This window comes from Acipenser ruthenus, chromosome 15, assembly GCF_902713425.1.
Source record: "Acipenser ruthenus chromosome 15, fAciRut3.2 maternal haplotype, whole genome shotgun sequence".
NCBI classification, from domain to species: domain Eukaryota; kingdom Metazoa; phylum Chordata; class Actinopteri; order Acipenseriformes; family Acipenseridae; genus Acipenser; species Acipenser ruthenus.
Window position 1 is genome coordinate 28,729,209 of NC_081203.1, and position 22,413 is coordinate 28,751,621.

At 35.6% G+C, this 22,413-nt stretch overlaps 1 protein-coding gene across 3 annotated transcripts in view; it reads left to right on the top strand.

Moving 5' to 3' along the window:
• Positions 1-9: 9 nt before the first annotated feature.
• Positions 10-22,413, top strand: part of LOC117422662 (EF-hand calcium-binding domain-containing protein 11) — a 28,113-nt gene continuing 5,709 nt past the window's right edge. For 2 of the 3 annotated variants that reach the window (XM_058987741.1, XM_058987740.1), the window contains exons 1-6: positions 10-207; positions 520-615; positions 2,401-2,449; positions 2,769-2,813; positions 3,778-3,879; positions 5,832-5,922. In XM_058987741.1, the coding sequence (XP_058843724.1) occupies positions 133-207; positions 520-615; positions 2,401-2,449; positions 2,769-2,813; positions 3,778-3,879; positions 5,832-5,922 (458 nt within the window). In that variant the 5' untranslated portion in view covers positions 10-132. The remainder of the gene's footprint in view (positions 208-519; positions 616-2,400; positions 2,450-2,768; positions 2,814-3,777; positions 3,880-5,831; positions 5,923-22,413) is intronic. The other variant, XM_058987742.1, reaches the window with a different exon arrangement.

The window sequence follows — 22,413 nt, forward strand, 5'->3', positions numbered from 1 at the left end:
CAGAGTCAACTGACGCTAAATCAACCAACCAGTAGAGTTTATAGTTTCTAGGCGACTCTTCAAAACTTTCGGTTGCATTAGTTCTTGTTTGTAAGCTGTTTTTGTAGGCCCTATTTTGTTTTTTATTTTAAAATGTATTCCTACAACAAAGATTTTAATAGGCATGATACAAAAATAACCGATGTTGTCAAAAAAAAAATCGCTATGGTGAGTACCTAAATCATTGTTTACCGTACACTTACAACAAACAAACCAAGAATTCATTTTATATTTGGGTGTTGTGTAATAAATAATACATCGTTATTTCTCAAACTAAATACAGTAAATGTATTATATTACGTGATTGTATATATTTACATCAAAATCAACACGTAAACATGTAAAATAGCATTCTTTGGAGAGGAAAAAACAATTCCACGGTCACAAGCTTTTTAATGACTTAAATATTTTTAATAAATATTGGTTTAATTAGTCTTTTCGTCAGGAATCTAAAAGGTATTTTTCTTAAAAAAATGTAAGGTATTCCAACATTGTGATGAAGATAAAAAAGGATACCTAAGCAGAGAAGACGTTAAGGTTGCTGTTGTCATGCTGTTTGGATATAAGCCTTCTAAGGTACAGTAACCATTTTATATAGTACAGATATGGAGGGATGGTTATTTTTTTCCTAACCAGACGGCCTATGGTTGTATCAAAAATGTTTATTACTGTGGTTTTTTTTTTCATCGCAGTTCCCCGGTCATCGGGTGAGACGTTGTTGTAAGTGACTCTTAAGCTGATGCATAGTTCACATATTTATTAATATTATTATTATTATTATTTTTTAAAGATTCCATTATTATGATGCTTGTTAAACTTTGCATGATTGTAGATTTTACTTTGCTTCAGGGTTCCTGTATCGCAGTTCCTGTAAGGCGACTTACAGAGACTAGGGTGTGTGAACTGCGCATCAGCTGCAGATGCACTTACAATTACATCTCACCCGAAAGACGGACCACAAGGAGGTTAAAAAACTTACGCAGGGTCACACAATGAGTCAGTGGCTAGGTGGGATTTGAACCGGGGACCTTCTGGTTACAAGCACTTTTCTTTAACCACTGGACCACACAGCCTAAGTAGAACGATATGTGGGGTCAGGTGGAGGCTTATAACACCAAAGTTGAATAGGGAGAAAAAACTAAGTACTGTATATATACCCTTTTGTGACCCCAGGGCCTGATGAAATGACAATGAGACTTTTTATACAAATGAAAGCCTTGGTTTTATACACCTTTTTAAATGTTACCATGCTCATAATTATTACATCACAACACTAATACTTACTGCCTTGAATAACCTTATCACTGATATCCTCCTATCGTTAATCTGTTCTGCAGTCATATACATTATTATTATTATTATTATTATTATTTAATGATAATAATTCCTTGTTGGAATAACATAATTACCTCTTATTAGCTTAATCTTATCACTGGTCCTGCTGAACATATTTTCTAGCACAACTGGCAGATCTAAATATCACTCTCTTGTATTTCTATTTCCCATATTCAGCCTCTTTTGTGGTTTTCCTTAGGGGAGATTAAGTAACCCTTTTGGACTAGAGTTCACATTTCCATTCTCTATTAACAAGGAAAGCAAGCACACCCGATGCAGTTACAACCTGCCTACACAGGATACGCTGTCATCGGTATTTAAAAAAAGTATTAAAAAGATATAGCACACCATAGCAAAATATGGGCACGGTTTCAAAACCAATAGTCAAACTGAACTTGAAAAATGACCTTTGTAAAATTTACAGTGGAAAATACAAAACACTTGAGGGATATCCATCACTATGACTTCTTTTTTTCATTGTAATCCAGTTGAAACTCTGTTCTAAAACTATGGAGACAAAATAATCCATGACAAAGTCAACACTACAGACATTTCCTAGTACTGAAACTTTCATAGTATTGCAACTAAATTGCAAAGAAATTGCTTGCGATGCTTATTCCTTATGCTTTCTGGTGGTATATTCAACCCACTATGCAAATACTTATTTTGCACATTCAGTTCTGTAAAGAGAAATGAGAAATATCAGCATATCCCAAATTAAACAAAGCAAAGAACCAAAAAGATCTTGAACAAAAACAACTCATCTTATACAGCATAATGAAAAACAAGAGAAACAGTCTACTATTGTCTGCATGGTTATACAGTACTAATTTATAACATAGAGACTATTGAAATGTGTCAGCCTCTACAAAACAGATATACTTATTGTATTTATCCACTGGGTGGCGCCAAGAGACCAAGACTATTTTGATTCAAAGGCGTGCAACAATAGTTTACCACCCTATTATACAGGTACTGCAGATACTCTCACACAAACCTGGAGATTATATCTCTTTTCTGTTGCAGACAGAGACAGATGTAATGATGGCTTCAATTATACAAGCAAACATACCTGGTAAGATTCCTACAAAAGACAAAATATAAGATTCATTTAATTATAAAACTTTACCTTCCAGTAAACGGTACAAAAGCACACCACTTATTTAGGGTTCTGTATTGTTTGTAGAATAACGGGTGTGTTTTTACTGAAACTAAATGGAATATATTGTATTTTGTTATGATAGTATTATAAGCAGATGATCACATTAAAACATTCATTATGAATATAATAAATAAAAATAAAAAAATTCAAGCAAAGGGTGAATTAACAAAATCTTTAGGATATTAAGTGTGGTTATAATGAGATATGTTGGGATTATTTATATCCATTACAGGTGATTTGACAAGCAAGACCTCAGTAAATAAACCCAAGTATAAAGGTATGGACAGGTATTTTAAAGAAGGATATTAAGTTGTTGAAGGTCTAGATTAGTCAGTAATTGTATCTTATTTTAAGTCATGAGAAAATTGCCTTTATGGCAACAGTGAGTGAATATACTTGGATAAATGTATCTCTCTCCATGGATGCTGGCATTTTGTTGTTGATATTAACTTGGTATTAATATTCCTTAGTTATTAAGAGAAGACTGAATCTTGGTCATGGCCTCTGACTAGTAAAACTGTTGAAGGCTATATATTGGAAGTGTACATACATGTACCTATCTCAAAATAGGGCATCAGCATAGCTTTATCAAAATCAAGTTGTAAGATGCTATTCTAAATGCTTGCAGGTCTTGATGCTGGTATTAAGCATCCCTGTAAGGAGAGTTTGTTGATCCACTGCACCTTCTACTGATAATATCTCATAAACCATTTAAGATTTAAGATGGCAAGTTCACATTTTCAGTGTTGTGGAAACTGCAGGCAAAATATAACGACATCCTTCACTTTGACCTGTGACCTAAGATGACAGCCATATTAGGGTCATTGTTTCTAACCTGGATATATCGGTGATACAGCCATTTTACTTTGTTTACAAACCATTTGAACCCATAGATTATGGTAGCACACATGCATTGTTTAGTTTTTCATAGTACTGAAGCCTGTGTCATTTGCTGTGTTTATCTTTTAACCTGTTCTCTCACTGGACTCCACCATGACTATTTTTTGCCATGTGTCAGAGCATGAGTATGATTACGTGTGCAGACAATTTTGGAATAAGTATTCCCAACATTCTCAGTATGGTTCCCAACACAGACAGAATGGAGCCGGTTTAAAAAAAAAAAAATGATATAAAATTCCTATTCCATATATAAACTGAATTTAGCCTGCATGAAAATGTAGACGGTGAACTGTGTACAATTCTAAAATAACGCCAATCCCCCCCCTTTTTTTCCCCCAAAGGTATGCCTTTGGATCACTTTGTAAGTCTCATGGGAAGAAAACTGGCAGCACAAGATAACTACGAAAAGACGAGACAGATCTTCACAGGATTTGATATCCATTGTATGTTGAGTTCACTTAAAAAAAAAAAAAATACAAATGTACATTCCAAATCAATTTCAAGGTGGTGGTATTTAATTAACAGCTTATTACTAACAGGGAATCGGATGTTCTTGTTATGTGCTTCAGCGGTATTTAATTCTATTCCTTTACTTAGCTAGCCCATTTCCTTAAGATTTGCTGTGACATTTGTTATTAATTCACATAGGCTTTGGCAAAGAGAGTTGATAGCTCTTTTAATTCCTCATTGAATGCTTCTGTATCTCTGCATACTTTATCTAAATTCTAATGATTCTGTAGATGTAAGCCTTTCTGTTACGCCATCTCCTTAGTTTATATGTACAACAAGTCTGGTTTGGTCAATATGGGCTTACTGCTTGAGCTATTTTGCATTTACAGTTTCAATCATGTATTGTGTGTGAAGAGATTTAGTCTGCATATCTGTCAACACCAAATTTGAACTGCCTTGCCTCAGTGTTCCTTGCAATATGACTAAAAAATGTCAGTTTCAGTTAAGACTATACATTCCCTTAAGCATTACATATGTGGTAAAACCAGTATTTGGTTACAAGAAATATGCCTTTTGGCATTTTTATGAAAAATAAAATAGTACAAATTCCCCTGAGAGAGCCAAGTCTTGGCAGTCCTTTTTCTAAAACAAAGGAGACTGCTGTCTACCACCTTGGAGTCAGATTTTGTCAGCTGTCGCAAAAAGGTTGAGCCTGGTCATTACTTAGTTTGGTGAATTCCAATAAAAACCCGGTGCTGCAAGATATGTTTTTTGTGGGTCAGTGATCCAGTAGGAGCTGTTGGTACCGTACTTTGGGTAAGACTCCTGTCTTCTCTGTGGATATTCAAGATCCTGTATCACTCTTTCAAAGAATAGCAGGGGTTGGCTTGTCTAAATCACGATGTACACTATAATGTATAATAAATAATAGTAATCCTCAAACAAGGGATAGAGAGATGTTAGGAGTGAAGTGCCACTGAACCCATAGGGCATTGGTTTTTGTGTACATACAAGAATTTAATTGTTTTTTACATTGACAATTTCTCTCAGCTGGTGTTTTACATGGCTACTAGGGTTTGTTTGACCGTGAGATTTATTTAAAGAATTATGATGGGTGATGCTTTGTTTTTCCAACGTTAATCAAGTTTCAGTTGCCAAAATATGACACTAAATCTTGCATTGTCTTTCTACAATATATATATTTATCATATCGGCAGCTTATATGCCTTTGTTCATGCGCCAAGATAGCTCAAACTAATGTCTCTACCTTTTTTTTTTTTTTCATTTTAATCATATTGACAGAGTGCCAAACCGCTTTTCACTGGCTCTATGGAAGATGCCATTGGCATGGGCAAAAGTTGACTATTGCTTCACATTCTTTTTAAAATAATGTAAAATTTAAATTCTCAATCCTCTCCCCCCCCGTACAAAAAATATATGTATAATTATACTGTATATGGTATTCACATCAACTGTTAAACCAAATACACCTTGGTATCTCCAGCTAGAGGTGGTTAAGAGTGTAGTGCTTCACCTTTTCTTTAGTACCAAAGCCATTATTTCTACTCAGTTGGATACTGGATTATATCTAAGGACACTAGTGAAATCCACATACCAGTACATTATCTATTGAAGTCCATGCCTTCTGGTGAATCCAGAGGAAATGGGGTGTGTCATATCAGATTGAAGGAAAGATTATATCTTCTTATAATCTTAAATTACAGTTAAGGTTCTCTGTCACTGCAATCTCTAAAATCCTGAATTGTGACTTCTTTTCTTATTGCTTTATAGAGGGTATGCTGATCGCTCAAGGTCAATCACATTACACCTGTAACCTGGGTCTAAAACCTAACTGAATCCTGAATGCACAGCAGTAAGTTATTGTTTCAATGGGGATTTATTCACAGCTTCAAAATGAATCAAATCGATTTTGTTTATTTTTAAGGTCATGGATTTTTGACTGTGGAAGACTTCAAAAAGGCATTTGCCTCTGTTGCATCCCATTTACCCGAGCGGACAGTACAGGAAGCTTTCAGGTTGGTTAAATGTTAATTACTGTATTTTACACTTAATTTCCTTTTTTATGAACAAAGGCATATTCTCTGAAAGAAAGAAAACAAAGTTACAACATATTGCAGTTGCAATTTGCCTTTCACTTCCTCTTTAAAGTAGAACCCATCATATTTACTTCAGGCTGTGGGTCAAACTTTGGAGAAATGTGCCTTACCTATTAATCCTTACATTTGTCTGACTGAGATCCTCAGTGTGACCTTTGTCATTAGTAGGCACTGATATAGCTGACTCTCTTTCCCACAACTGTTTCATGTCCTAAGTTTTTATTAATATACATTACGGTCCATGCTGTGTATCACACACACACACGTGTTAGTAAAATAATGCTTTCTGCCATACAGGTATGCAAACCACAAGCATGCTTTAGTGTTAGGTTCACAAAGACCTTCCTGTGATTAAGTCAGGTTGCTGTTATGTGCTGAACTAGTCCACCTCTGAGCTGTGTCATCTTTGATTTATTTTGAATTAATATCAAAGTACCACTGATGTCAGATTCCCAGAACTAGCTGACTGATTAGTTCTTGGCAAGAATTATAGAAAATCTAACAAATGAGTTCACTGTGTACACATTACAAGTTAACACTTGTCTTGCACCCTGCTAAAAGCCTTTCCTATACGGTAAACCGTGTCTGATGAGTTAATGTTCTCAGAATGCCAACAGTAAATATTATGCATGGAACATTTTACAAAGCAAAAATGCATGTTTTTAGAATGCTTATTTTGTTTTTGTTTTTTACCAAAGGGATCCGTTGTGGTTTTCTGAATTTCTTAGAAAAGCAAAGCAGGTTTAGTATTTCATTTAACTGCAAGCCTTTACAGAATTTCCCATAAAGGATAATCAAAAGTATAAGAAATCTGAATTTCATCAAGTGCTGTTCCTGCTGGAACAGTTAAAACACAACGGTCACATTGTGGATGCACCAGAAAAGTGGTTTGGGTGAACGGAGATGGTTACCGGTGGATGATCAGTAGAAATACTTCAATTTGAAAAAAATATTCAGACAGCAAAGTTGCATATTGGATAACATAAATGGTTCCCATAGATTTGTCCATATTTCACTGCCTATAAACTGCCTGTGTTTAGGATAGATTAATAATAAAGTGAAAAATAATCAGGATTCCTCCTGGTGGCTCAGAGGATGAATCTTGTGGTTCAAGAGTGTCCAGCTCTCTCCATGTAACCTGAAAGAATGAAGCTTGTGTGTCCTGTATTTTTTTATTTATTTATTTTTTCAAATCCTTTCTAAAAACGACACCCAAGTCCTGTCCTTTTTGTCATTATAGGGAAACAATGGACTGCCTTTTGGCTTGGTGTAATTAACAGAAAGCTGGTGTCTTTTTATTTTGTGTGTTTTAGATTTATAGACATGTGCTAAATGAATGTAGTTCATTTATCTTCCTGTTGCTATGGTTACATGGTATACAGTGCTGGTATCCTCACACCATTGTGGGCCATGCAGTAGTTTGTTCTTTTGTAATTCATGTTTCCTAAGCAACTATCTGTCATCAAATTTCCATAAATACCTGAAATATAGAATCTCATAGTCTGTGAAGCATTATAATCAAGCTCAATTGTGTTGTTCCAATTGTTAGGTTTCTTTTCAAAAGCCATTATTTAGCAATTTCTTATATGATAAATGTTATATAAAACAATATTTTTTTTTCCATGTACTGTATATCCACACGTTTTCAAGTGACCATGTATATTACCAGAAACTGACAATTCTTGCTGCACAAGATATCAGAAATGGATGATAAAGGCTCCCCAGGAGTGTGAATCCCAGTCATGCAGAGTTTTACTGGCGTGGGGCATTGCATTGTCCTTTGTGCTCCTACAGGCTAGGGAAGGACAATCTGCTGGGATTGGTTCACCTCACAAAGCCACGTCGACCCTACTGGTCAGGCACAAACCAGTCTTCCAGGGTTTAGTTGCTTGGCAACATGTGCTGCTTAGGCTCACCTGGTGTCTGGCAAGACAGCGGGAGGATGTCTGTTGATCTTCAGTCCTCCTGGGCTGGTGTGTGGTTTACAGCTGTGAGGGGACATTCAACTGGCAAATTTTGGGGAAAAGGGTGTATTTGTATTTTATTTCTTTTACTGTAACGTTGCTGCTTATTGTTGTCCATAATTACCTTTTCCGTGATTTATTGGACCTGAGCTACAGCGTCGGACGACAACGCAGCTTCCAGGCAAGCCCTCATGCACCCGGCCAGACCACAGGGGTCACTGGTGCACGGTGAGCCGAGGACACCCTGGCTGACCTAAGCCCCCCCCCATCCCCCGTGCGGTGCTCTGCCAATTGTGCGCTGCCCCCTGGGAACTCCCGTCCACGGTTGGCAATGGAATAGCCTGGACTCAAACCGGCGACGTCCAGGCTATAGTGCATATCCTGCACTCCACGCAAAGTGCCTTTACCGGATGCGCCACTCAGGAGCCCAGTGTGTGTGTTGTATATGTGTGTGTTACTTTTTTTTTTTTTTTTTTTAAGTGCATGGGGGGGAACAGAAAAATGGAGCAATTGTAGTATTTTTATATAGTCATATTGAATCTCGACACATGAAAAAACACCTTAAAGCTCACAGGTGTTGAAGGTGATGAAATTAGTCTCACTAATTAATTTCTAACCTTTAGTCTCATACTGATGCAAAAAGCACTCATGGGATATTGAACCCTTCCCATTCTACCTAAAAATATAACATTAAGTGCTGTACTCTCAGACATGGATGGATACTAAATTGGTTCAATTTACGGATGCCAGATTCTGTTTAAACCTTTAAACATTAGGATTAAACATGTTTAAACTTCACATTGGACATTTTTGTAACCAAAAGCCATCATGAGAAGCCCTCCATTGGATTGATTAATGTCACACTACATGTGTATCAACTGTGTATGTGGAAAATACTGAATGAATAAACCTTGCACTGTACACATCCTAATGTATAAACACTACAGGTGACCTCTACTGTATATTTCACGTACATATCTTTTGAAAACATTTTAATGATTCAACTCCAAATGATTGAAATCCCTAGTTAAATTAAAATAGTTACAACTTGCTAGGCTGACTTTGCAATTCCCTGCCCCCCCCCCCTCCCCACACACGCGCCATTTATGTGATTTAAATTGACCCAAGTGAGTGAAGCATGGATTAACCCAACCTGCAGCTGCCATTCACCCAATAGTTTCTCACAATTTCATAAAATAATCTGTTTCCCCGTAATCTTCCATGGAAGTTTCTTTTTTTATTAATATCAGTGCACTGGTGTTGAGTCTATGATCTAAAACTTTAACATAGCAGCTAAAGAGGGGGGATATTATCAAAGTCCCATAACCACTGTAGCCAACAATACTCTATAATTGGCTGACACTTCTCCACAAGGGAACGTTGAGTTTCGGAAATCCTCTGAAAGATCAGTAGCAAATTGCCCTTGCTAGTGCCCAGCATGAGCACATTTATTGCATATTCAAAGTTTGCCCTTTTCTTTTGCCACAATATCAAGGTAATTAAATCTCTTTTGTACTATTGTGAAAGGAAGTATCACCACCCCTGCAATTTAACTTCTTGCCTGTGGATGCTGTGAGTTCATAAATTCTGTAAAGTACTTTTTTCTTTTTTTTTTTTACCGTTGACACAATGAGCTTAATGAAAGCACAATAAAAGGAGTCCTATCTGCAATACGTCGCCCATTGAAAAGACCACTAATGGATCATTGATGTGTGGCTTTTAATACCCAAGTAACTGATGAGTGAGCCTCAACCTATCTTCATTTTTTTATGTAATAAATTGTGTAATATTTGACAGTTGTTGAAAAATGTACAAGGGTACCTTTCCATCTCTAATGAAAGTCAAAAATGGGTTCTATTTTAGATTGTAGCTGAGAATGATTTTGCTTAAAGCTTTACTTCAGCATTTAAATATACCACGGTGGTTTAGGGAATTGCCATTCAATTACAAAACTGTCACAACCATAAAGCCTTTCACTTTTTAATAGAGAGTGCATTTGTGTATTTACAGTCTTCGTGCATGACATATACTGCATTTAACTTTCTAGCTGAGAGACTTGTTCTGTCTAAATAAATTTAGATTTTGTTTGTAATAAAATATGACAAATACCAGGTGATTTGTCCTACACTCTGTCCTACCTTCCCATAGATATCGGTCAGAGGGGTCTATTTTACTGTGACAGATCTTTATATCTACCTCAAAATATATAAACTGATTTTCCAAAAGCTGTAGCCAGATTTTAAGCATTGCACATGCATTTCTTCTGTTCCATTCTGTCCATTTTAGGAAGAATCGCCTTTAATTAATGTTTTCACTATGCATTCACAATGTATTTTAGTGGGTAGAAAGCAGAACAAATCTAAAACCTTTAGATTAGCTCGCATAAATGAATATGGGGGATCTACAGTACCATATTCTTCTTGTATACTTTAATGATAAAAAAATACATTCACTATAAATCTTATTTTCTTGGGAAACTTATGTTTCTAATGAAATTATCGGTGTAAGTGAGGCAGATACCTACTTGCAGAAGGTGGAGGGTGAGGTTTACTCTAATAGAGAGATTACAAAATAGTACTTTAGGTGGTCTTTTGGATTTGGGTGAAGTACACTGTTTGCTAAGAAATCAAAAATACCAAAAAAAAAGTGTACATTTTAATTATCATTTTTTATGACGGAGCATTGACGGGTGTTGTTTCTATGAGGCACATGATCATTTTTATCCATCTCTTATGAGAGAGCGTCCCCAAACATTTTTACAAGGAACCAGCTTATAGAAAATGTAATGCACATAACTGTTTGTAAAATGATATAGTATTTCTGAGATTTTCCTTAATTTCTTGGTTTTAGTTGGGTACAAGATTTGTTTTTATTTTTTCTTAATGTAAAAAGTGTGTGCAGTTTATCACATACTGTAAAATCCTGTTTATAGTACTTAAGTGTCATTTGTTTTTCTTTTTTGGAACTCCCTGAAGTGACCATGGTCCCAATTGTTTACTGTTCTGTAATGTTAAGCAGTGACTAATTTATTACACTCAAAAAGTGATTCTCTAACTTTCTGTATCTATACCGGTTTCATTTGAATACTAGTTTTTCAAATCGCAAGTCCCTTAACCTGGGATTTAATTAACTTAAATGAAGGGGCACACACCCCAATAAGAGAATGCAAGAACTTTGAAGAAATGGTACCATCTGTCTCTCCTGATCTCTTAAAGCTTATATATACTGTACAGTAGCTCCAATATGTTCTTCCATAACATAAACTATAAACCTTATGGGGAGAGGTCTCAAAGGTGCAAACACATGAGAAACATGCCAAATAAATAATACTTGATGTGCGAACCCCCCCAGCCAAAACCACACCCTTGGCATTCAGTAAGATGTATATTACTGCATATGACAATAATCCCATCAGATGGCTGTTCCATGACCAGCTCCATATTCCCTTCTTGCATATCATAACATTGACACATGTGTTTTATGACAAGCTCTATATCGAAGCTTACTGAAATGTTTGTTTTTAGACATAAGTTCAAAACATGATTTTAATAAAAATAGAGAACTGTGCTGTAAGGACTTTGATAGAATAAACAGACTTGACAGGTGTATTCTTATGACCAAGCTAAAAATATAAAATCTGCATTAAGCGTTCTTATAAATACTGAAACCTATCTGTTCTGTGTTATGTTGTGTTGTGTTACACATTTCTCTAAATTGGCCAGGCAAGCAGTTATTTCTATATTGGGAGTTAGCAGTAAAACAGTCCATTACCATTACATTCAAACTTGCAAAGGTCATTGTCGCCTTTATTAGAGCCGTGTGCAGTGAAAAGGAATACATTTGTGGCTATATGAATTGGAGTTCCACACTGAGAATCGTATTCAGGAATTCACTGCAGGCCTTCACAAATGTAACAGTGAGATGGTTTTACATTTTTGGCATTATTATTTTTCGTCTGTCTTCACTGTCAACAGAATTTTGGATACAAACAGAAAACCTAATTGGTTCCGGAGATTATAAGGAAGCAAGTATATATCATTGCTATTACGATAGGGATAAAGCTTTTTCTTGTTTGTGAAGGAAAGTAACAGAGTACATTCATTTAAAATGTTGCCAGGCTTGTAAATGAATCATTTCTCCTGCACGTTAACTGTTTACTGTAGTTGTCATGGAAATGGACCATTCATTTAATTAAAATTGTAATTTATTACCTTTTGGGTTTCAATGTATATTAACATATATCCATCTCTCCCTATTAAAGTACATAGATTGAAAGAGCTGTTTAGATGAGTAGGTAGAGAGGCATAGATTCAATATTTGCATTTCAAAATTATGTATTCTCCTCTTTGCTGGTTTATGAGTTAATAAATTAGTGTTTGCTAGTCAGTTATATGGATAAACAAGTATTATTATGCCAAACAAAATAAATGTGTTGGTGGAGGGGGGTCCCAATAGAATTAATTAGTCTTAAAAAATAGCACTGTTCATACTTTTACTTTGAAGTTTTTACATAATTATTGCCAGATTTATTCTAAAACATATTTTGATAATGAAAGAAAAAAAAAAAATCTAGTAACTAATATGGCTTCTTTGAAGAAATCAATAAATGTATGATCTTTCTTTTTTAAAATAGAAAAAAGTCAAAGAGGAAGTATCTTACAGACAGGAAAACAGGCCCATTGCATATTTTAGTTATTTTAAAAGCCCAGGCTGTATGTTTGTTTTTTCTGTATGCACCTGGACCTAAAGGGTAAGTTAATTGTGCACGGTTAGATAGTGTACCATAGAAGTGGAGGCGGTCCTATGTACAGTTTGTACGTCACTCTTCATATTTGTCCAGCTATCTGGAGAACAGCATAGCGAATTGTCATGAGACTTGGTATTAACATTATTTAACAACAGTTATTGTTGACCTGTTTACTTTAAACCTGATGTTTTCTTTTGTTCCTTTAAATGCTGTTAACTTTAAAGAAGGATACACCTTTGCCAATCAATAATATTGTTTCTGATTCATGTTTTTTTTCTGTTAAATTAATTGAGAAGCAAGAAGTTTTTCCATGTGCCTGAAAGATAGAATAATTGACACACTTTTTTGTTTCAATGTTTTTCAACAGTCCTGTTTGAATCCAGTGACCACTGGTTTATATGCACAATATTTAGAAATTTAATGTAAAAGAAAAACAAAACATAAAATATTAATTAAACTTTTTTCTCATTGTATACTGTGGGAAGAGGGATATGATTTTTTGTTTCTATCCTAGCATGTGCTGACCGTGATTTACACTTGCAGTCGCTTTCACATATGCTTCCATTCTTACCTGCTTGTGCCGGGTCTGGGGTTTCGTGTCTAGTAATTGTTGGTAGCTGCATACAGATCTTTGCCTAGCCATGTTATATAATCTTCAGTTTTGAACAATACCAGTAAAAACGTTTTACATTGTAAGAAGAGAAGACAGTTAAAATAGTAAATGTGAATTTATTGATAAGAAACGTAAGTTACAAATTACAGGTGGAACCCTAGTTAGACAAGCTAATAAAGATGTGATACTGTATCACTTATTTAATTTCAAAAGTCATAAACTATGTTCGTTGTTGTTTTGGGGGAAATCCTCACAAATGTTAGCGTAAAACTGAAGGACCAACAGCACTATGGAATACAGCCTGTTGTTTTGAGAATAGTATTGAAACTTGTTTTCAGTACTGTATTCAGTTTATAGTTAAGTTTTATAGTTTTTCCTTTTTTTAACGTTTTAAAAAATTGTGAAAGCAATGAACTGATATGTATGTGCATACGAATAAAAACAGTGCTTCACGTGTTTGAATCAGTTTTACATTTAATATACTTGTATATAATGCTTCAGTACCGCTGTCAGATATGCTTTGCAGAGTGACATTGCATACAGTGTAAAACTCAGGTTTGGGTCTATCAGAAAAAAATACTTATTTTTAAATAAACCTTGAGAATGCTATATATGTATGTATATTGATGTTTCTGTAAACATCTGAACACTCATTAATATGAACCATTGCTGTTCCCCAGCTGTTCGGATGAACAGGCTTCTACTGTATGTTACTCTTAGTTAATTTTGAACTGCTGTTGAAATACAGTGCATTCTGGCACATTTTGTAGTGGGACTTGAGCACTGGTACCAATACATATACACCAACGTTAGTACACCACACACAACATAAACATAAAATACACACAAGGGCGGGTCACACTGCCACATGGAAATGTTATGATCTTTTTTTAAATGGCTTCAACAGTTCAAATGTGAACATGAATCATCTGTTCCAGGTTGTAGGTTGCTTCCCTATAAGGACAGGCAAGGCTGTGATTTGCCTGTTGGCTCGGTAACAATCACAACATACTGTAACAGAGAAAAGGATGCAGGCTGCAGTAGGTGTTTTAAGAATTTGTTAACAAGCCCAGCAGACAGTCTGGAGTCTAATGGGTTAAACATAATATCCTGTATGTTTAGGTTCAATGATATGCAAAAACATAAATTTAGATTGCAAAAAAGTAACGACTCCTGGAGATTGTAGAGTGCATGAAGGTAAGCTCAGCATTTGTGCAACCTACATACAGATGTTCCTATTTCCTGTAAATGTAAAATTTCAAACCTTTCACTAAGACTTACATAAAGCGAATAATGTTTTTATGTAGAAACAGTCTTGTGGTTTGTTTTTTCACTTTTGGATGACTAGCAACTGCCCATTTGTTGCTAAGCAAGTAACTAAAATTTCTATGTGTAAAAATGAGTTCCTCATCAAAATAAATTAGAAGGTTGCTAAAAAAATTGCAAAGTTTTCTGAATTGATTGGCTAGAAGAGAATTGTTCAAGAAGACAGACAGTTGTCCAGTCCACAAGAACAACTAGTTGAAGAGATTGATTTTTAAGGGAAAGGCTCTAAAGAATATGTTTGGTGGACTAGAGGGACCCTATGATAAATGAGAGCCTGCAAAACAGACATAGACAACCATTAGTGACAGAAATCCTACAGGATGACCAACATGGGTAGAACATACAGTATGTCAGTGATGGATGACGAGCTAAGACACCTGAACATAGCTATTTGGAAAGTAAACAAGCAAACAAAATGTACCAGTGGTAAAATAGAGGAATTCAGCATCTGTCATGGTGGCACTGACTATGCTTATGCACATTGTCAAAAAATGACCTCACCCCTGTTAATATCAAATTATAACAATCTCTAAAATGGAACAATTCCCAGGCCCGTTACTAAACATGAAAATAATGGTGCACTTTTTTAAATACATTTTTTTATTTATATACTACTTATCTATCGTAAAACTCTTTTGCTTCTATAATTAGGAAAACAACGCATTAAACCCCATAATGAATCAATTTAGGAAAGCCATGGAAAGTGTAAGCTGCTCTGCAGTGATAACAAGCATCCCAACAGAGATATCCTCAGCTTGCAGAGCACTTGTTTTGTGGTGAACAGGCCATGTGAGTGCTTGTTGTTTATTTGATTTATGTAAGAAATATTTTTTTTTGAGAAATATCACTAGAAGTGTGTATACTCTTCACATCCTGGCTATGGCGCTGTATAAACTGTATAAAATACATCTGTATTGATTTAAATAAGCTTGTGGCTATAGTTTACTAATTGTCACTTGCTTCAATGTTCACATGTGGTGGCCTAACTAGTTGAATCCTTTTCCGTGTTTTCCAAGTCTACATAAAATAATAAAAAAACAATCTCTTTGATCAATTGATTAATGACTCAGTAACTGTGAAACATAGTTGCTGTGTATCTAGATTGTTTGTCCAATTATGTGTCACAAATGCATGAAGGGACCCATGGGATATTAAAAGGTACTATATCTATGTTGTTGTTGCAGTGATTAATATTATTTTCCTATTAAGGCTGTCCCCATTTGACTGCTTGTACCTCCCCAAACATGCCTAGAACACCTACAGGTTTTCCTGGAATAAGTGCCAGTAAGCTGTGCAATTGGCACACACCCTTGGACTACCATGTGCAGGTTCCCCAAAGGAGACCACTGAATTAGCATTGAGAAGAGTGATTTATTCTGTCATTTGGAAATTGCAGTCCAGACCACTTATATTTATCTAAACTATTGGATTTAAACATGTATGCCAAGATCAGTAACGGGGGGTAATAAAGATACAGTAATGCCCCTATATCTAAACTCCAAATGAAAATTAAAGGCAGTCCTAACAGAAATATAGGCGAGCCAGGAGAGTAAGGTTTCTGTGTAAGCAATCCCCAGACTAACCTTCTTCAGCAAGGTAAACATACGCAAGATTGTAGTTTTGCAACTGGAGTGTTTTTTTGGGCACCTGTTTTAAGCGTGTTTAATCTTGCAGGACATTGCTACATTTCAATGACAAGCTTATTGTTCACGATTCATACAAAACGAGGTGCAACACCATAATAATGGATCATAGATCAAATTGCCATTCTTTATTATTTAAAAAAGTTAAAAACAGAGCAACGTTTCAGCCTTCATCAAGCTGTGACAAGCTTATGGAAACTTACATTTCTACAGTGTAAGGGATGGCTTTCATTTGTTGTTTTTCCTTCTTTATTATGTCTCCATTTTATTGTAATTTCGCTGATTTTGCCAAGACTTAAATTCTCATAGCTGTAAGGGTCAATGCACATCACTCTGTTGCATTAAGTAATCATGCAGAGTGACAGACTGATAGGTATGTCTTTGAGCATTAGAATCTGCTTGCACTTTAGATGCCAACTCTTTTCAGTTAGCAAATGTCTTTCATTTCTATTTACTTAATGTGTATCATGAGAACTCGACTAGCTGGATCATATCCCCATAATTAAGCGCTAACCTTAAGTATGTTGGCTTATGATCATTAATGTTCTAAAAAGATAAATGTCTTTATAAAAGAAATTGCTCAAATCGCACATGCTTCTGCTATAGATGAAATTCCCACTGTCCCATCTGTCTTGCTGACACAACATTGGTTGCCGTCATTGTTTTTTACAGCTTTCTGCTCCCCCTCCTGTGTCATTTTATACTTAAGCAGATGGACGCACAGTATAATGGGTTCCCATTCTCTGTCCTGTCGATGAGAATGAATGACATAGCTCTCCATGAAGAGATTTGGCAGATGAATTCTCAAAGGACCTGTTGTCTGTTACAGTGCCCAGCACAGTGACCTGCAACCCTTCCTAAATTCTCTTATATTTTGAAAGTGGTTTAGGATTGTTTATGGAAAGACGGTATTACATTTCATAAAAAGAACCAACTGTTGTTTTTTTCAAGCTAAAATGTTTGCTGAATACCGACAATTGGAATTCTATAACTGGAAACATTAAGTGCTTGAGAAATCAAAAGCTCTTCTAGGTTCTTAGAGGATTAAATGATTACCATCTCTCATTGCTTCTGATCTTATAATCAAGTTCAAAACGGCACACGATGCATCTACTGAAGTGATTATGTGTTTGTCACTGATGCAGCGTAGTGTAATCTGAACTTGGGCTTTGCAAAATGTAGAAGCAACTTTTACATCTGCTTTAATAAATAACAAGAACACTTTGCACTTCAACATCTAATGAAATTTCAGTTACTGTATTTCTGGCTATTTGTTTTATATAAATTATGCAGACTTCCTCTGGATTGAAGCAGTGGTGCTTCAAAGGGTTAGAACCATGTGGACTCGCACTAAAACAATCATCCTAAACTGGAGCTGTGCTGTTAAATATTTTTATTTCATCAATTTTTTGGGGGTGAGAAAAGCTCATTATGCTTTACTGATCGTCACACAATCATGTTTAAGAACAGTAGCTAACATCCTTACTTGGCATATTAAAGCTAGATATTCAGTAAGTGGGGGAAAAAAAGCAGAAAAAGCTGTTTGCTTTGCATCATTTTAGTTTCTTACCATGTAAATTTGCCATATGCATAAAACACACTGATTTATACAGATTTATTATAATTAATTTAGCTGCAGCGCATACCTAAAAGTGATTCAAAGACATGCATATTCTTATGACATGCGTTCTGATAGGCAGTTGCAAGTCATATGTTGCTCTGTCCACTGGAGCACAGGAAATCTGTTGTTTTTGCAACGATGTGTTTCCCATCTTTGTCATACAGGAAATAAGTGTGAAGTCTGCAATGGCTGAAAATGCTTCAGATCCTTTCACTTCCTATTCGGAGTACCTCCCAACTGCACAGCGTGTAATAACGCTTAGCGGAAGCCAGCCTTCTGAAGTCTCCATTCACATACAACCTTTTAAAAATGTAATATAAATATAACTTATACATGTATTCTATTCATCTATAACTTAAAACAATGAGGTAAAACTATAGTAAGTCAAGCAATGTGGCTGACTGGTAGTTTACAAGTTTGAATTTTTACCTCAAAATATGTAATCTCAACCTTTTAAACTTTGAAGCTGTACTATATATATGGACATGGTACCGTATTTTGAACTGTGAACTAAAATGGGTTATTTATTTATTTTGGCTGTCTCATATTTTGGAAGAAATATATAATATTGACTAGTACATATAGGAATTTAAGTAAGACCATGACAAATTGTATATTTCTAGATTAATGTTTTATTGTTTAATTGAAATATTTCTGTCTTTACTGAAACGGTTTGTTCCACTTCAGCCTCCCTCTTGCCTGCAAGGCATTCTGGGGCGATTTCACTCTGTGAATCTGTCCAATTAGCATCCTAATGAATGACTTCCTGAAGTTGGTTTGTCTGTGCCTGTAGACAGACAAGAGTAAACATCAAGATGTTCTGTGTTACAATCCACGAAGTTTGATAAATACAATGTAATTAAAAATGACAGTGCTCATTCAGTTTTGTATGTCAAAATAATGGCATCTGTTTTTCTGATCATTTGAAAATACACACATTTTAAAATGAATCTTTTGCAATTGTTCTAGATACATAGATCTCTCACCATACACACTCCTCATGATATGTTAGATTGCCATTATTGTCAGTTTACAGGTTTTGAATGCACAGATTGCATTACCTAGAACAAAAAATCATTGTAATTGGCGACGCTATAAAGAAATATGCAAATGCTTTAATCAGTTGAGAGAGGATTATCAGGGTTTATCATGTGTTAAGCTGTGTAGACATTACAATGGCATTAATACACTAGTATGAAAACAAGACTAGGTGATTGAAAAGAGGGCAGCATTTAAAAGGACCACAAAGAGCTGTACAGCTCAAGGAAGATGATTGCAGTAAAAACACTGTCCAAATGTGACTGGTCAAAACTGTTTTATTTGGAATAGTATTCTCTGGGATTTTTTTATGGCATTTTTAGCTTCTCCAATATAATGTCAGATACCATTACACATTGAGCTATGTTCTCTTCGATTTAAAGTAATGGAGCTGAACAACAGACTAGCTTGTAGTGTGGCAGCCTTTCACAAATGCTGTGTATTTTCTAGTTGTTTGTTGACACCTAATAATACTAGCTGTGAGACTAATCTTTTAACATGTTATGTAGTTCAATTACATGGGCATGGTTATACCTCCTTCCACAGAGTTTGTGTCTGGGTATCAGATTTCTGTCTTCAGCCTCCCTCCACTCAGTCTCCTTCTCCACTCAGTCATTGGGGCTAGTATTGTATTCAACTGGGGGATGTGATCAAAAGCATTAAGAGCTGTTGCCAGTTTATCCTTTACTGTGGACTCACAGCATCTCAAAATAGCTTGTCTGGAATGATAAATGAATGACTTCGGTTCAAAGGTAGTTTTTTTTTTTTTAAATAAAAAAAAATCATTCTGAGTCAAGTAGCCCAAGGAGGGTTGCATGATTCTTGCATCAATTAATTATTTGTTGTTGAAAAACCCTTTTAAATGATACTAATATTATCTGCCTAGGTCATCCGAGCATGGAAAAAATTAGGTCAAAAACAAATGTTTTAATCATGCGAGTTCCATAAATCTTCTTTAGCATGTTGTGACAGGGTACTGTGCCCAACTACAAACTATACATTTTAAATCACCTGGGCTACATAACCCAAACTTAAAATACGCACAGGGGCAGGTGTACCCCGTCACACATGTATGCAAGACCTACAGTACCTGGGACCCTTTTATCCATCCCCGTATTGTATCATGTATCATAAACCACAAAAGGGGAAGGCACTTCCCAAGAATTAGGGCCTCTTAAGTTGGAATGACTTATTTGCTCAAAATCACTACATTGATTTATTTTACTGTGAATCTTAGAGAGATAAGTACAGGTGAATGGATTTACTTCATATTTTGGTCATATTTGTACTGAATATCCCAGCACAGGGTTAATACACTGTTATGTGTAATGGGGGATGCGTTTTGTTTTTGTACACAAAAACACCGATATCTAGTTAAATTATACAAGGGTTTTGTAAAAACAACAAAAAGAAAATGCTGAATACATTAGCTGAATTAATTTTTTACTTCCTTCATCAGCTTCAATTTAATTTTAAATGACAGTATGTTACGTTGGCAATAATGTTTCAACACTGTAGAAAGGATTAAAAGAAGGTTCGGTGCTTTCAAAGAACATATTTGAAAGATAAATCTTCTTCAATCACACTAAACAGATGCCACAAGCTGAGACAACTCCTAGCTAACGTTTCAAAAACAAAGGCAATGTAAATTAACTCTACAACAATTCACCAATTAAATTATTTTAATTAGCTGCTCTACTCAGTTCTTGTCTGTGGCACGTTATCATTGAAGTGCTATATTAAATTACATACTGAAGCACTCAAAAACACAAAAACAAACAAAATAATTCTTGCAAATATACTGTTGTTCAGCACTAAACCTAATTTTAAACAATTAAAATCACTCAACCTTCAATTTTTTGCCCTCCAGTAGAAACCTCTGGAGTATGTACTGCATTTATAATAGGAATAAGTGGTTTGTACTGTATTGTAAGACAACAAATAGACCTCTTGCCTTTTGGACAAGAGTGAAAAAAGGTCAATTTATTTTCAAAAGCTACTGACTAAGGTATCTGGCAGATATGGAGCCGGTTGGCTATTTTTATTTATTGTTTTTACCTCTGAAAGGAGATTTTATTAAGATATTGGGGGGTATACTCAATTAATCTGAATGGTGACGGATCTAAGCCAATTGGATATAGATTGAATATAGGAGGCTGTGTGGATAATGGCGTCTGCTAAATAAACAAATAATAATAATACAGGCTCTACAGAAAATAACTTGGTACAAAATCAGTTCTGAGGTAACATTAAGAACATTTCTGAAATGTTTGTTTACTTGACTTGCTTTCAAGTTCTACCACCGAATTTATGATTGAGTGGTTGACTTTTATACAAAACATTTTTCTCAGTGTACTGTTCATCACTGAAGCAGATGATATACCTTTTGCATTTAGCTTTTTTTTGTGTCTGGCTTCATATTTGAACACCACTCCTGCAGGACACTGAAATAGGTTCAGCCATTGCTAACTAAACCACTCTGGAACCCTGCTGGGATCCCATCAACAAAAAGGCTGGTCCAAGCACTCAGAAACACTGGCTGGTTAATCAGCAGAGAAGGCACCTTGTTGGAAAAGCTGTCATCCTTACATCTTCAATTGGCAGATCATTTCATCCCCAGCAGGATCTCTTTGCGTGAAATGTAATTTGTCCTCTCTCTCTCTGTTCAATTGGTGTGACAGCTTCAGCTCTAATGTAATGGAAGTTCAAAATGCATTGTGAAACTACTGGAGAGAAGGTGTGAAACTAGCCAAAAAATGACAGTAAGATTTTCATGTTAAACTTTTCCCCTACTGATAGAAATTTACACTTCATATACCCTGTGAAATAATATGCCAGCTTTAAGCTGTGTTCGTCATTTACACCCAAGGTGCTGTCAGTTGCCTTGATAGTGATAGCCTGGTGGGGTGCTCGTAACCAGGATTCTAATTGTGTTCTATAGGGCTGCAAGGAAGGGAAATGAAAATACTTTTTTTTAAGGGTTCTGCTATATGTATAAAGTAAAACAATATTCCTGAACCTTCCATTATGGCAAGTTTAATATGTCCTTTGATAGTCCTTCCATGAAAAATTCCAATCTTTATTAGCTGTGTGGGAATGTTGCCTCCCTCCCCAAAGGAGTGTCGGAGCCACACAGAGAATGCAGTTTCATGTTAAGGGGTAACAAAAATTATTTACAAATAAACAAAACAAAAACTGGTTCTTGAAATGAAAAATGGGTACTGCCCCTTTAAATACAGGCGACTGTTTTACAAAATATATTTACAGGTTCCAGGGAGAAGAGCTTGTATCTACAACAATATCAAAGTCTAGTCGGTGAACGAGTGCAGGATCCGTGTTGCCCACAGGTATTTGTTCTGCGATCTGAAGCAATGTATACCTGCTCAGGCTGCAGGAAATAAAGAAACAAAAGTTTATTTTGTTAGGACATACGTGGTTGCGCTGTCCCGGACCCAGGA